This window comes from Parasteatoda tepidariorum, chromosome 3 (assembly GCF_982258835.1).
Source record: "Parasteatoda tepidariorum strain Cologne lab strain chromosome 3, Ptep-v5.0, whole genome shotgun sequence".
Taxonomy (NCBI): domain Eukaryota; kingdom Metazoa; phylum Arthropoda; class Arachnida; order Araneae; family Theridiidae; genus Parasteatoda; species Parasteatoda tepidariorum.
The window spans coordinates 61,670,475-61,687,526 of record NC_141757.1 but is presented as its reverse complement, the minus strand read 5'-3'; the positions used below and the strand labels follow the sequence as shown (position 1 = coordinate 61,687,526).

Genomic DNA, 17,052 nt, shown 5'->3' with positions numbered 1-17,052 from the left:
AATCAAATTATCAGTTAAATAGCACTAAGTTACTTTATAAAAAAATTATACAAGATAATTTCGTAACAATTAATAATTTCCTGGAATTTGGAGGAAATTTTAATTGATTATAGATCAAATTTACGGAAAAGTCCTTAATCGGATTCGTACATTTCCTCAACCGACTCAACAGCTCTAATCAACACTAGAAAATCAAGTACAGAACTAAAAGACATGTACCGACACAATTAATAAAAATTAAATGTTTCCATTTTATTTATAGCATTTGCCGATAGCTTTACGTTATTAAATTAAGTATACAGCTTTTTTAGAAGTTCATCTAATGATAATAAGAATTAACTGAAATCAATATCATTTGACATGACATTGTTGCCCAAGACCCTCTTAAGATAGCCACAATCAAGTCATTTTTTCTGGTACCTATCCCTTTCGTTGGACCTTAAAAAACTTATTACCACTTTACCTTATAAAAATAGCACCAATTGCCATAATACCAGAAGAATTAATTACCAAAACTAATTAAGCATTATCAGTGGCAGAAATACGTGGCGATTTGTTTATGGTTACCCTTAATCAATTTAAGTATAAAATATTTTCATACGATATAATTAATAAATATTACTTTAAAATCACACCATGATTATCGCTATCTACCAAAATAGATGAAACTTAAATGTTGAGAGTATTTTTTTTAATGATGTAAATAATTACTCTTAAAATTATTCATCCTTTTAAAAATAATTTTTCTTGTGTTAAAATAGCCATGGAAAAGTTGAAAATGATGGCTTTGGAAAGTCACCAAAAAGACTTAATAAATATAGGAAGAAAGTAGAAACTCTGAAAAGGAGTATTCTTCAAATCAGATATAGTACCTTCAGATCAGCAATAAAATCAAAAATGTCTTTCTGAAAGCGTTATACGGGGAACCATGGTGAATTTAAACAATATTTAATATAGGCTGCAGCTTAGAGGTGGTCAAATTAAAATTGCAAGTTCGTGACTATGTTCACCGAAGAATATTATCTTTCAAAAACTACGAGTAGGCAAGCTTTTAATCTAAACAGAGTCTAGAAAAAAAATTTCAAGTCAGTGATTTCAAAATCATCCTAGTCTCCAAAATGAACTTAGCCTTAGAAATGGAATATTGATGTTTAACATTTCTTTAAATTATTAGTTATTTATTTATTGTTTCATATACATATGTAAGCATGTATTCTCATCGCAAGGCCGGGATAGCCTGACTGGTAGAGCGTCGGGCCCATGTCCAAGAGATCGTGAGTGTTCGTTCCCCACCGGTCGAAGACTCCCACTGTACAAAATGGTGACTGGCGCACGCTAAATCTGTTGGAATCACGTAGTCCTCCAAGTTCCCATAACAAATCAAAATCTCTGGGGGTACTGAATCGGAGATTGATTGCGTTCTGGTTCACGTCAAAATTACGATCAACGGATGGATGGTTTGTAAATATGCCTTTCCTGTAATACAGGATGTGACGTATGTATGCTGTATCCGGATCATCCTTAGGGATGTTTCCCAAACCTTCACCCATATCCCATTGTGCAGTTCTAGAGCGACGTAAGTAAAAGTACCGTACCGTATTCTAATTATAAGGACAGCTCTTTAAGCCCTTGTTAAGTTGAAGAACTGATATCTCATATTAATGAAGGACTTTACAAATATACATTCTGGCAGACGGCGGGATTCGAGCCCGCTACTTTTACGTTACAGAGCGTTGCGTGGATCGGACATACGGCTCAGCTAGGGAGGCTCCTATTATTCGATTGTAGAATCATAAAAATATCAACACATTTCAAAAGGAAACAAAACAGTGTCTATGAAGACACTTTCTTTCTGGCATAAAAATAGTGGTCCCGATTCTATTCAAAATTTCTTGTTTTACCCTTTCTCTTACGTTAATCTTTATTTTTTTCAGGTTAGTGTGCTCCAATGTGTTGTAAGCCCTTACCAAACAGAAGAACAAACGATACGATATGAAGCACGAGTTGCAGAAGCCATCGCGAGAAAGAAATTCAGATACATCTAGGGTTCGATAGGAATAGAATTTGTTGACACCACATTATCTTCTTTCTGCACCATATAAAGTTATTTTTTTTCTATCAGTCTTTTTTTTTATTGTTATAATTACTTTTAATTTTTTAAATGTTTATTGATAGTTGACAAAAATTTGTTGTTAAATTGTTGTTTTTGTCGTGTAGACTACAGAGTGGCTGTTTATGATGCATGGCTCTTTTCAGATCAAATGTTCGTTCCTTGGTCTGAGCAAAATGTATTGAGTGCACCGAGTAATTTAATCCATTGTGGCTAAAAGCTATTTTTCTGTATTGGGAGTTAGATGACAGAGTAAAGAGTTTAGGAAATTAGATGACTGGGTAAGGCGCTTAGGAAATTAGATGACAGAGTAAGGTGGTTAGGAAATTAGATGATAGGGTAAGGAGCTTAGGAGTTGCAATGATACCGACGAAAGGTTTATTTTTAAAACGCTCTCTTACGTCGCAAATCATTTCTTGTCACTCATCACTTTAATTAAGTACTTACTTTAAGTAGTTTAATTAAATCTGATTTTCTTCGATTCCATGTTAGTGGAGTTAGAGGATTCGAATTCCACCGTAATCCTGGATGTATCATTGTGTTCTTTCAAATTTGCGCTATCTGTTCTTCCATTGTACAAGGGTTTAAAACAAGTTTTTTGTATTGAGTTTACAAACTCACGCAAGTACGCGAATAAATAAATAAAGACGTAACCCTGATCGAGAGGTAATATTCTTCAAACGCTCTGTAGTGGGAAGGTAGCGGGTTCGAATTCCGCCATAATTCTGGACGTATCTTCGTACTGTCTTTTTCTGAATCGTACAATTTGTCTTTTTGCTTGACAAAGGCTTATAAGCCGTGCTTATGTAATTGAGCTCTCAAGTTTGTGTGGATATATATCAATAAATAAAACGGGGCCTCCCTGGCCGAGCGGTATCGCCGGTCCAAACGCTCTGTTAAGCGTGGAGGTAGCGGGTTCGAATCCCGCCGTAACCCTGGATGTATTCTTTGTGATGTCTTTCTCTGAAATGTTCTATCTGTATTTTCTACTTGACAATGACTTATAAGCCTATATATTGAGCACACAAGTCAGCAAATGTATGTAATTTCAATAAATAAATGAATAAATATTTGGAGTTACTATGGTAACTAGTTGTTGTTGTTAATTTACGTCGCACTAGAGCTGCACAATGGGCTATGGTAACTAGTGAATGTGTCATTGAAAAGATCATTGTGTGTGTCAAAGGTTATTTGATTGAAAAATTTCTTTGTTACATTATCTCTGTTACTGTCACTATGTGTATATTAAAAGTTAGAGAAAAAGGTAAGACTTTTTTTTAATTCATGCTTTTATTTTTATTTTCTTAGTGCTATATAAATTATCACATTTGTATGATTACTTGATTCTTTACGGATTTAAATGCTACGCCTATTTTCATAAATAACTATGTTCATGCTTTAAGCACGTATTTTGAGCTGTATCCATTTTCTAAAATACGCATTTCGAGCAGCGTCCATTTTCTTAAACATGCATTTTGAGCTGATTGTATCCATAATAAAAAGCTTATCCACGCATTCATAGAATCAATTAAATTAAATACATAGTAAAAGAGTATTCAAATATACAATTTATTATTACTATTCAAAATATACAGTTTGTTTTTTCGCCAGGAAAGATTTGATTGTTTGTCATAGTGAAAGCTGGAATAATTATTTTTGAGCGTAACTATTTAATAATCGCTTGCTTTGTTCCTTTCCCTCGCCATGTTTAAAAATAATTTTTAAGTTATGCACTATACTGTCCTTAAATGATATGCAGCATACTGAATATGTGCAAAACTAGTATTTCGCAAATTCTTTTATTATATCTCTTAAACCATGTCGTAATTATGACCATTTAAGTTACCGTAAATCATAACACTTTTAACCCTTTTCTGTCTGTTAATGTATGCTTGTCCCTTAATGGAGGTTCAATTAGAAGGATTTATTTAGATCACAATGGGAGCTTAGCCAGGAAAGTTTCCTTAGTTAATAGATTTCTGCCGGGTGTTAAACAGAGCGCGAAATGAAATGCAAATCTATCTAGCTGGGTGATCGAATAAAAAGAAGATTCTGTCTGAGACAATTATTCCGCAATCATTGCTAATAAAATTTGGGTATATTGGATGTTTGGCGAATATTTTAAGCTAAAATTACTCAGACTTTGATTGCAGTATTTATTGCTGTCTCGCATGAAGCGTTTGGTTGCGGAACCAGCAACATTCATTCTTAGAAATTTTGTAGAATAGACAAAAAAACATTTCTCATCAATCGATATGAATTGCGGGTAGATGCTTTATTAGGGAAGTGGAACTTGCATCATGTATGTTAGTTTTCGCAGTTGAAAAATTGTGATTTTTATGCAAATTAAGGAAGTATTCTAGTTTTTCGTCTTACTTTCCAATTATAAAATTTTCCGTGTCCAATCGTTTTTTTTAAAAATTTTTTTTAAAATTTTTAAAAAATGTTGGAAAATTTCGCCTTGACATAACTTTGGTAACTTTGTCCAGGGCTGCCAAGTTTCTACGCTTTTTGGGAAAACTTCTTCTGGTGATATCTGAGTTTATGTTTTAATGTACGATTCTTTGTTTTGTAAATTTGATTTATAGTTATTTCCCACACCACTACATGTAAATGATTCAAAACCTCGTATGAAATGCCACTTTGTTCCAACTCTCTCGTGGTCAAACTTTTAAAGTTTTGGCAAAATTACCAAAAGTTTTGAAAGTTTTAGTTTTTAATTATCTACCTCTGTATAAGATATATAGCAAAAAGCCTAGTAATTTTCAGCCCTTACTTTGTCTCACAATATGCAATAATTTGAATGAATGCTTAGTAAAAAGTTAAAAGGGAGCAGTTAATTCTGGATCCGATTAGCAAACAGAGGTTTACAAATAGATATAAAACTTGCATTTAAAAAACGAAAAAGTATACTATATCTAAATTTATTAAAAAAAATTAAGAAATTCAGTACTGTTTCTTGAAAGTAAACTTAAAAGGAGCTAACAAATATTTTTTCAGCAGGCCTAGAACGAAAAAGTTAGGCGAATCATTTTCGAAAGACGTGGAGATTTTTGGTGGTGATAGAAGTTAGTTGCGAAAGTGGCAAGTCCTTTGTTTTTCTTTATAGGCCTGACAAATTAAAATTACTTTCCTTTGTAAATTTTTTTTATTACTTGCTTTCTAGTTTCGAGCCTTTTTGTTTGTTTGGATCGAATTGTAGTTGAAATTCGGCTTCACAATAAATTCAACTTGCGCGAATATATTACGATAAATTCTGATTGCTGTCGCGTTTAAAACTTTTATTGCTTTTTAAGCTCTACATAAAATTTGAATGTTTTATCTAGTCGGAAAGTGGTCGAAATTTTGATTAACAGTAAATTTTACCTGATGACAATATGGTTATAAATTATGCTTGCAGCGGTCAGGAAACGATTAAAATTTGAATTTGCATCAAGTAAGGAGATCTAGAAAGATTTGAGCACTTTAGTTATTCAGAAAAGACTCAAATGAACATAATGTTTTTCCTATTTTGACGGATTTGTCTTGCCATCTGTTTGACAACAGTGATAAGCTAAAGCTTTTCTAGTTGAAAATGAGACAGTAAAAATATAATAGACTTGTAAAAATATAAAAGTCAGACTAAATTTATTTATTTATTATTATTTTTTAATATCTGAAGTTAGTCCACCATTCAAACACGGCCTTTATTTATTTCTTCATGTGTTTATCTTCTCGCTCTATTATTTTCTGCACAATATGTTTAATATTTCTGTTAAAACATGTTTCCTTAATGTATTTTTTAAACTTCGGTACGTATTAGATCACCTATTTTCATTGACAAACTCTTTCAGGATTGAATTCCCACAGTATAATAATAAAATCTTTAAAATCTACCTTTAGATTTAAAATCTTTTTTTTCGAAAATGTTTAAATAATAAAATAAACGTTATAGCTTTGATAGCTACATGCTTAGGTAATTTTACGTCAGTAAATGTTTAGCACTAAATACTGAATAGTGGCAGAAATTATAAAATTCATTTTATAATACATTATGTAAAATAAATGTTTAGGACTTTTTATCAATAAAAAAATAAGCAATCAAGTCGTGGGAGCTCAGGGGATAGAGCACTTGCATCTCAATGAGGTGACCCAGGTTCGATTCTCAGTGATGGCTATCGGAAACGAATTCCGCATTTTGCTCGCACCAACCACAGCGCTGATATAAAATATCCTTATCCTCTGTGATAGACGGATCATGGGTTAGAGTCCCTATGCCGTCAGGCTAACCGTGGAAGGTTTCCGTCATTTTTCCTCTCCACGTAATGCAAATGCGGGTTAGTTTCAACAAAAAGTTCTCCACGGAGACAAATTTCTCCCGATACTTAATTCAGGAGTTCCCTTGTGTTCTGAATTGGGTTCAATGTGATACTCAGGATGTATTTTACCTTTGGACTTTTAGCACTGGATAAATGTTCATACTCATGAAATTCTTTTAAATTGAATTCTCTAACTATAATTTTAAAACATCTCCTCCAAATAAAAAATAGAAAAACAGAGGTTAATAAGCAATCAACGGAGCTAAATAATTTAGAAAACTATTTCTAGGCTGTTTACTATTTGAAATGGAGAATCCTAACTTAATTAACAATTAAATTGGATTCAAGACACAGAAATATTCAATATTAATGAATGAAAAAAGACAAACAGTGAAATCGATTTCCTGTAATATTGAATTGTTTCTTAATACTTGGTTCTATCACAGTTCATTTTTTTAATCAAATAAAACTAAAGTTTATTAACTTTATATGATTCTGTGCAACCTAATTACGTGCCAGATTAGGTTGAATTACAGAGATATCTCAATAAAAAAAAGCTGAATAGTTCCCTAGGGCTTATGTTTGTTGTTTTTTCGTGTACTTTAAAGCTCTCATAAATTCTCATAACTCATAAACAACAAAAGCAAAAGAGTTTAAAAGTTCTCACAGTTTTTAAGAACAATAAGTCGACTGTAAAATTTATAATATGTCATGTCAGATCGAATAAAAGACGAAGTTGTTATTATAATAAATATACTAAAAACGATCTTTGAATGCTGACTGATACATACAGAGTATTATTTTCGTTTACTTCAATGTTCTTACAGATTTGAGAACAATAAATGAGACTGTATAATCTTAAAAGTTATACACAGATTGAATTAGAAACGGAGTTGACATCCTAATAAATATTTTAAAAAGTTCTTTGAGGGAATGATGATTGACACACACAGAGTCTACTTTTAGTTTACTTTAAAGTTCTCATAGTTTGAACAGAGGTAGAGAGTTTTCTTTAAAGTTCTAACAGTTTTTACAAAGAAGAAATAGGACTGTAAAACCTTATAATATGTCAGGTCAGATTGATTTAAAGGCCGACCGGAATGTGTAGTGGTCAGGGAGCTGACCACTACACATTCCATTACATACATCAACATCAGAAAGATCCTGAGTTCGAATTCCCGATACGGTATGGATAAGATTTCATTCTCTGTATTATTTGTCCAAACTGTGGGTGCAACGTTGGCCACCAACGTGCCCCTGAAAGTGGCCAACAAATCTGCCCTACTGATACCTGAATGGCGAGGGTCAAGGGGTCAATCGGGTGGGTATTGGGAAAGAAAAAAAATAGATTGAATCAGAAACGGAGTTTTTATTCTAATGTATTCTGAGAAGACCTTTGAATGAATGTTGACTGACACATAGTCTTATTTTAGTTCAATGTTCTCATAGTTTTTACGACGAATAATTTGAACTGTATAATCTTATTATATGTCATGTATCGAAATATAAATGGAGTCGTAATCCTAATAAATATGTTAAAAGGGTGTTTGAGTGAATGTTTATGAATATTAACAGGTACGTACAAAGTAGGCATCTTATTTTTAAAGTTTGCCTAGTTTAAAAAAGTAATAGATGAGACAGTAATAATGCTATGGGATGTGAGGTCGGATCGAATTATAGACGGGATTATTATTGTTATCCTAGTAAAATTTCTATGCGGGGAAGAAACTTACATACCTGTTCTTGTCAAATAATATTATTCTCGATGTAAATTTCAGGGTTGAATTGAATGAGACCAAACACGAGATGAACGGACTAATAGTTAATAAGTAATTTGTAACGTACAAATTTGTAATTGTACTTGTTAACGCATCTTAAATTTTTTCATTGACAATTGAGATAGAGTTCCGTGTATTTTTTCTTGCTTAATTGAATAAGACCGAACGCACATGCCAATAAGTCTGATATATCAAAATATGCAATTTACTTTATTGAATAAAAAAAAATTCTATTTTTAAATTGTACTCTGAATAAAAAAAAAACCCTTATAACTTCTAAACTATTTATTCTGTCGACTCGGGATTTACATGAAAAATCAAATCAGATGACGAATCTTGCGTGTCCACATATCAACTAAGCAATTGTAAAAAAGTGTTCATAAATACATTAGCAGTACATAAAAACTCTATTTACTTTTGAATTAATTTTTCCTCCCACTGACTCGTGTGTAATCGCACTTGATTCAGCTTGGAAAAACAGTTCTCACTAACTTAGATAGCAATGCCAGATGCAACAAATAATACATAAATCCCTCATAGCTTCCAAAATTATTAGTTTGATCTTCTCAGGATGGAACTCATTCGAGTCAGCGTAAAAACATGCATCTGCAACAGTATCTCAAATGTCTAAATATGAGCATGCAAGTTTCTTTCCTTATTGCTTTTCCTTATCCTCCTTCACCAAAACTCAATGTGCGAGGTAGTGCAACTTTTTACTACTTACTATGAGAATGGTACTTAACAGTTTGCAGTAAGTTTGAGAAATTTAAAAAAAAAAATATATATAAACACTTACTCCATTGCTGCATAACCTGTGCTCATAAAAATTTGCAAAAACTGAGAATAAGGCAGTGATTCTGATAATTTTCATCTAGGTGGAAAAATGTCTCCAAAGTGGTGATTTTTATGAAAGTTTTATAACTCTTATAATATTTCAGTTAATTGTTTGTTTTAAAGCCCAGATAATTCTTCAGGGCAAGATTATATATATAGTTTAAAATCATCTCATTGCTGCAAGTGTAAGGCACTTATACTAAAGCTTTTTTATTTTAATTGGTGACAGAGCTTCGAAAAACTGAGCGTTAAAATGGAATAAACTGCAGGACTTCACCCGTCTTCATGTGATATTTTCACAATTTTTTCAGGGTAATGGTTATCCATACTTAGCAATCACAAAATCACCCTCTGTGAAATTATTTTTGATTTGCCTACAGTTGTACATTCATCATCATCTGCTATTATACTTTAACGAGGGAATTAAAAATAAAAACTTTGAAGCAACAAAAACAATTTTTCTAATATTATAGCTCATTCGTAGGGCACGAAAAAAAATTGCCGTAATTCTATTCATTTAAAAAGTTTGCTGCTTTGTTAGAATTTAAGCCCCAAAAACTTAAATTTTTCGTTATATTATGTTAAATAAATAATTTTTTTAATTAAACAAATCGAGAAAATTCTTAATGAAGCATTATTTTATCACATATTTTCTATTTTTCACACTCTTTTTCAACTTTTACTTCCCTAGTGCATATTGTTGAATTAAGAGTTAAAAATCTTAAGTATAATCTTATAAAATCTAATTAAAATTATTGTGCATCATCTACATATAATTTCGCAAAGTCGTACAATTTATTTATTTAAAGCTTATATTTTTTAAAATCAAAAATCCCCCCTTAATTCTTTGACTGATATAAAGAAATAACGCATCTATTTCCGACTGTTAGACTGTTTATTTCACCGGTTTATGGTTTAAAAATTCTAAACATTTGCATTTATATACTATGGTCTAAAAATAAAAAATAATCTGAAAAATTTTGTTTTTGACTAGTAATTACTAGGATAACTATATGATTTGTCCCTCAGACGCGTGATATTAATTAATATATTTGTTAAAAAAGTTTTTGTAAATATGGAGCGATATCTGAATTACCTAGTACTAAATGTGAGCACATAAAAATAATTTTATTCACATTCATGAAAAACTTGTGAAAAATTATAATTTATAATTGCCCCTGCTGCGTGGAAATCGTCCAGCAATTTCCAAGCTTCACACGAATTCTTCAAAAAGAATCATCCCTAAACTTGCTATAATTACAAACACTTAAAGCTATCAAGAAACGAATTTATTGATAATTCCTGAATTTATCTTACCTTTTTAGTTTCTATTCTTCCGTTTCAAATGTACGAAGCTTTATCCCATCAGAATACGAGGTAAGATGATAGATATTGCTTCCAATTCATTTTTTATTTACGAATCAATAAAATAGACAAATGTCTAGAAAAAGATAGATGCAGCTTGTTTGATGGAGGGTACTTATTCATAATGGCGTGTATAGAGAAACGCTGTCATGGCGACACTGTAGGAAAGTAGCGGGACTTATTGGTTTCAAAGGCGGACAGCCTGTCATTGACTTGAATAAGTCAATGAAATAGTAAACAAAAACATTTTCGCCCTTTTTTTCTTTCTTTTACTCCTTCAGTTTTCTTATTCATAATTGCATGGATTACTTATGTTATGTGCGTATCACGAATAACGTTTTTGAAAAGTTTTATTTCGATTTTGGAATTATAAATTTTTTATTTTTAAAAATAACCCCTGATTGAGGAATTGGACAAAGTCAGAGGATAAGATCACCTCTGATTGATCAACTTGAATTTAAATCCATGGTAGAGTTGTTAGGTTAAGTTGGAGTACTAATACTCTTGCCAAATACTGAACTGGCATAAAGTATCATAAATGTGTTCGATTTTTTTCGTATTATATAATCGAACTGAGTTTGAATGCCTAATATATATTTAGATTGGATAGCTAATACCCTTGTTGAATACAGGACTGACATAAAATATCATATACGTGTTCTATGTTTTTTGTATTTATACAGTCGAATTGAGTTTGAATCCCTAAAATAGTTAGGTTGAATAGCTAATACCCTTACTGAATACAGGATTGACATAAAATATCATAAATGTGTTCGATGTTTTTTGTACACTATGATCGAACTGAGTTTGAATCTCTTATATAGTTAGATTGGATTGATAATACCCTTGCAAAATACAGGACTGGCATAAAATATCATAAATGTGTTCAATACATTTCAAATGTATTTTGTACTACTATACTTAGATGAAGTTGGGTCCTTGTAGGGAGTTTTTATGTTATCTTATTCCATTAAACGCAAATGAAAACTTTCAAGAAAAATATTTTTCTTGTAAAAATAATTCAACGTTAAAATAATTCAAGTTCATGTGATTTCCATGTAAATTTTTTTTCATGTTCATCGCAGCTGTTCGTGATATTTTTTAACTAATTCTTCCGTTCCAAATTCGATCACGGATATTTTGTACGACCCCTCAACTTTTTAGTAATATACTTCGATGTCATTGGAATTTTTGTACAGTAAAAGCAAATCAAACTTTTCCCTGCTTTTTAAGAATGATTATTGCCTTATTCAAAAGAAGTTTTTCAAGCTAGGTTAGCATGCTTTTTATATAAATCATTTTAAGTAATTTGGAGGAAAAAAAATCCTTAGGGATAATTAGTTGAATTGCGTAAAACAATAAGTTTTATTTACTTTTCTATAAATTCCCGTTATCCCGATTTTCCGTGTGTTTGAATGTGGACAAGACTAATTTTCTTTCGTATGTTAGATTAAAATCAAAATATTGTTTCAGTTATTTATTTCAAGAGAAACTCTTTTCTCAAATTAGCTTCTGATTGTGAAAAGTCCTTTTTCAAATTCTTCCAGTTTTCCTAATTTATTTGAAAACCAATCAGACGAGAGAAAAGTTCCACTTTTTAAATATTCCAAATTTATTCCAAGTTCAGGAAAATGAGATGCATAAATACGTGCCTACCTGACGAAACCAGATGAAACAGCTTGATCGATAACATCCCTTTTAGCTAGTTTACGTTGTTCGATCCATTTTTCTGATGGGACAAGGTACACGTGCACATCCACCAACTGAAAAAGAAATATTGTAATTATCAAAAAGTTGAAGGATATAGATGATGTTGGAGCAAAAATAAAACAAAATCACTGTCCAAAACAGCGGGAGAAGAAAATGTCACGGTACTCTCTGCTGTTGGAACTTCCTTTATCATTTTGAGAGACTGCCGAAGCTTTGTTCTCTTTCTTTTATTGTTGCTAAAGTTACAAATAAATAATCAAGCAATTCTTTGAGAGAAGAGAATCTTTAGATAGGGGAATTAAGTAATGATTTAATAATCGGGATAAAAATAAATTATCTAATAATACTTTATCACTCGTTTGTTAAGTAGAAAATTATCGAAAAAACACAAATTATAAATTTTACGCAAAATCCAAGATGGCAAGGGTAGAAGCCTCTTAATGATTGTGCCTACACTTCACAACTCATGTTTTTTTTTTTTCATTCTCTTGAGACCTAGAGCCCAATATATTGGACAATTTGTGATAAATTTGATATCCTCTTGAGACCTAGTATCCAATATAGAGGACAACTTTTGATAAATATGATATCCTGTTGAGACTTGTCCAATATATTGGGCAACTTTTGGTTAATTTAATATGCTGTTGAGATCCAGCGTGCAATATTTTGGACAACTTTTTTGTAAATTTAATATTCTGTTGAGAACCTTAATTTAATATTCTGTTGAGAACCTTAATTTAATATTCTGTTGAGAACCTTAATTTAATATTCTGTTGAGAACCTTAATTTAATATTCGGTTGCGAACGTTATAGGGGACAACTTTTGGTAAATATGATATCCTGTTGAGACTTATCGTCCAATATATTGAGCACCTTTTAGTAAATTGGATATCCTCTTAAAACCCACCCTGATATATTGGACAACTTTTTTGTAAATTTAATATTCTGTTGAGAACCTTAATTTAATATTCTGTTGAGAACCTTAATTTAATATTCTGTTGAGAACCTTAATTTAATATTCCGTTGCGAACGTTATAGGGGACAACTTTTGGTAAATATGATATCCTGTTGAAACTTATCGTCCAATATATTGGGCAACTTTTAGTAAATTTGATATCCTCTTAAAACCCACCCTGTAATATATTGGACAACTTTTTTGTAAACTTAATATTCTGTTGAAACCCAGCGTCTAATATATTGGAGAACTTTCGGTAAATTTTTATCATTTAAAAAATAATATTTTAAAGTAAATTTTTTTGTTTGCATGCCTTTATACAAAGCGTTTGTTTAAGTAAAAATATAATTGGATTCTCCCTCATTGTTCTGAGTTTTTAATTGCAATGAAAAATATAAAAAAGATAAGAAATTAGACGTAAGTTACTTTTTATGAAATTTCACAGTTTCATAAATATCTTATTAATTGAGTCAAGCGAACTTAGTTTCATGAACAAAATCGGTAGAAAATACACTATAAAAATATCATACAATATGCATAAAATGATAGAAATTAAAATGTATCATTTTATGTAATAATTAAAAATAACTAAAAGGATTTAAGTATAGCTAATGTAATTTTTAAAAAAAAATTTTTTTCGTCGTGTTTATTAGTTTATTTTAGTTTATTAATCTTGTATAATTACTTTATTAGTTTATTAAGTCACGCAAATTACAGTAGAAATCGCATTTTATGTAATATTTCTGATAATAAAAAATATTCTATCCTAGTCTACTTAAAAAATGCATTTACTTTTATTTATTTTTATTTTATTTTTTTTCTTACTCGTAGGAAAGTGATAAAAATTTCCGTTATCGATAAAATGACGATAAAATTTTCTTTCAGATTAAAAAAACTATCCATCAAAATTTGTGCTGTCATATAGCACAGAGTTTCTGTTGAAATCTAGACACACTAGATAGTTTTAAATTTGTCAATTTTTTAAAAAAAGTTTGTAAAAAATTATTTGAACAATAAACACAAGTTTTGATAATAATTTGACCATTACTGTACGTCGCAGTTCTTCATTTCTGTTTATGAAATGTGATTCTTTTAAATAATAATTTAATTCACGTATTCTAATTAGGTACAAATTAATTAACAATTGGAGAAAAATTACCCTCAAAAGGATTAAAGAATTTTTTTCTTAAATTTGCGTTTTAAGTAGAAAAATGCATATAATATTATATATAAATGCAGTTTAAACGTGAAACAAAAAGGAAAGCAGGAAAGAGTTTTCGATTAATTTTTTTTAAATGGATTTTTATTGTCAAACATTAAAAACCTTTTCACTTTTTTCCAGTTGCTCGATCACATTACTTCCCTGTTGGCCTACATAAGAATCTTTGCGATGAAAAAAATTTTCTGTTAAAAAAACTATTGGAATTCTATCGAAATTTTGTTATTCCTTACAAAAACAAAAGAAAAACATAGGTCGGAAGAGGCAGACGGAATAGCGGTCAGTAGCAAAATACCCCTGCCCGGGTATTAAGTAATTCATGAATCTGCTGCACTTTATTACTTAGCCGTCGTCAAACGGTCCAGTGAGCTCAAAAAATGTGTTTCCATAACTACAAGTGCTTTTGCGTAGATTAAGTGGAAGAGATAACAACAAATTTTGTGGATATAGTTATTAATTTTTCACAAGTTGTAGCGTTTTTGTGTGTTGAAGAGAGGGTATAGAGAGAACTAACCGATATATCGAACGACCGAGTAGTCAGGCATCACGGATTTATGTAACGGCTTCGTTTGAGGGATCCGATTTCAGTCAGAAAAAAGTTTGTGATGGGATTATTCAATGGCGAAGATCTAATTTAAAAACGTTCTTAATTTTCATTCAATATCTGATTTGTTTTGATCAAAAAATTTGTCTGTAACTATCGATTACCACATATTTTTAAAATCTTTTTAACTTCTAAGATATATATATATATATATATATATATATATATATATATATATATATATATATATATATCATAATAAATAAATACAAAAAACACGAAGAAAATTAAGAAAAACAATAAGTTTCATTTATTGCGCATAAGCTGCAAGTAAATAGAACTCATAAAATAATCTCAAAATGTAGATGAAACAAGGGAAAAATTACAAAACAATGAAAAAAGGAAAGAAAAATGAAAAATAATAATAAAAATAAAAATAACAAAAAAACGGGGAAAAAAGGACAATTTTTTTAAAAAAAAAAATCCGGAAAATAAAAGATATAATCTTCTCATCAGTCTACACGATTATATCCACAAAAAAGAGTGCTTTCTAATATTGTATCAATATAGCCAAAGCAAAATATATCAATACGATAGTGTGAGGAGCACTCAAAAAATTTTACAAAGAAATTACAACAAATAAAATAGAACACAATAAGTAAAAATAACACGTAAAAACGGAAAATAAAATAAAAAGAAAAAACAGAATGAAACATAAAACATCTTTTATAAAGCTAGTAGCGAATTCAAATGAATTTACATGAACCGGAAATTTTTCAAGAATGATTTAAAATATTTTCGTAACAAGATTGCCAGATTGCAAAAAATGAAAACAAAAGAGCAAATTAAGATAAAAGCGTAACTAGAGGAGTTCTGTATTAAAATGCGTTCTCACTGCATTACTGAAGTGCGTTTGATTTGTTAGTAACCAAGGATGGGCCAGAAAATAGACGTGCGCAAGGTAATATTATACTGGATACTTTAAAGAAGTTTACAGTAAATAATTTTAGAAAATAAATATTTATTTAAGAAAAAAATATAGAATAGAGAAGAGGAAGAAAGTCGAATTGCCTGTTTTGCACATAATTTTACCCACGGATTTGCCCGAAATGGATTTGCACATGGAAAATTTATATAAATTAACAAAGAAAATTTTTAGTAAATATATCTACAATAATATCCGATTAACTCAATGATTTTATATAGAATTTAATTGCTTTAGTTGGGTATCCATTGTTTTTTTTAATCAAATTTTGAAAGTTTATCTATTTGTTTTTTGGATAAATACTACATATTCTTTTAATTCTATTCATTTCACTAAAAGTGGTATTTAAATAGATGTTTCTAGAAGCATTAGAATTCCAAGTAATTAATTATATATATATATATATATATATATATATATATAAAATAGTGAACTATATATATATATAAATAGAGTAATCATTGATATATATATAGTGAACTATATATATATATATATATATATATATATATATATATATATATATATATATATATATATATATATATATATATATATATATATATATATATATATATATATATATATATATATATATATATATATATATATATATATATATATATATATATATATATATATATATATATATATATATATATATATATATATATATATATATATATATATGGGTCATTCTCACGAAAACTGTCATTTTTCAGTTCATAAAATCCCAAAAAAGTAAAGTGAATAAAAAGCTCTGAAACTTTCTATATTAATAGAAATATGTAATGGCATTATAAAGAAAGTATATATCCTATAAATTATACTTAATATTTAAATTAATTAATTTTTTAAATAATTAATTTATAATTATTAATTTATAATAATTAATAATTAATTAATAATTAATTAATTAATTTAATAAATAAATTAATTAGATTAATAAATCAATTTATTAATTTATTAATTTATTTTTCAAATTAATTAATAAGTAAATTAATTATTTTCACTATTTAAAAAGTGAGGGACTGACACTAATAGTGAGGGAATGATATTTTATTTTAATACATGTTTTTATCTAAGTTACATCTACCTAAAGTTTGAAAATGATAACATACTAAGTATATCTAATATTTATTATAATTTAGTCTTATATATTTAATAGTTTTTACAGGTTTGGGAAATAAAATTGGCTGGCACGATTGAACAAAAAAAAATTTCATAATATACTCATCTTGAATCATTCCCTCA

The 17,052-nt window shown here is 29.5% G+C and overlaps 1 protein-coding gene across 2 annotated transcripts in view; it reads right to left on the bottom strand.

Moving 5' to 3' along the window:
- LOC107444998 (uncharacterized) overlaps positions 1 to 17,052 on the bottom strand; it is a 110,984-nt gene that overhangs the window by 42,796 nt on the left and 51,136 nt on the right. For both annotated transcript variants that reach the window (XM_016059297.4, XM_071180358.2), the window contains exon 2: positions 12,042 to 12,148. In XM_016059297.4, the coding sequence (XP_015914783.4) occupies positions 12,042 to 12,148 (107 nt within the window). The remainder of the gene's footprint in view (positions 1 to 12,041; positions 12,149 to 17,052) is intronic.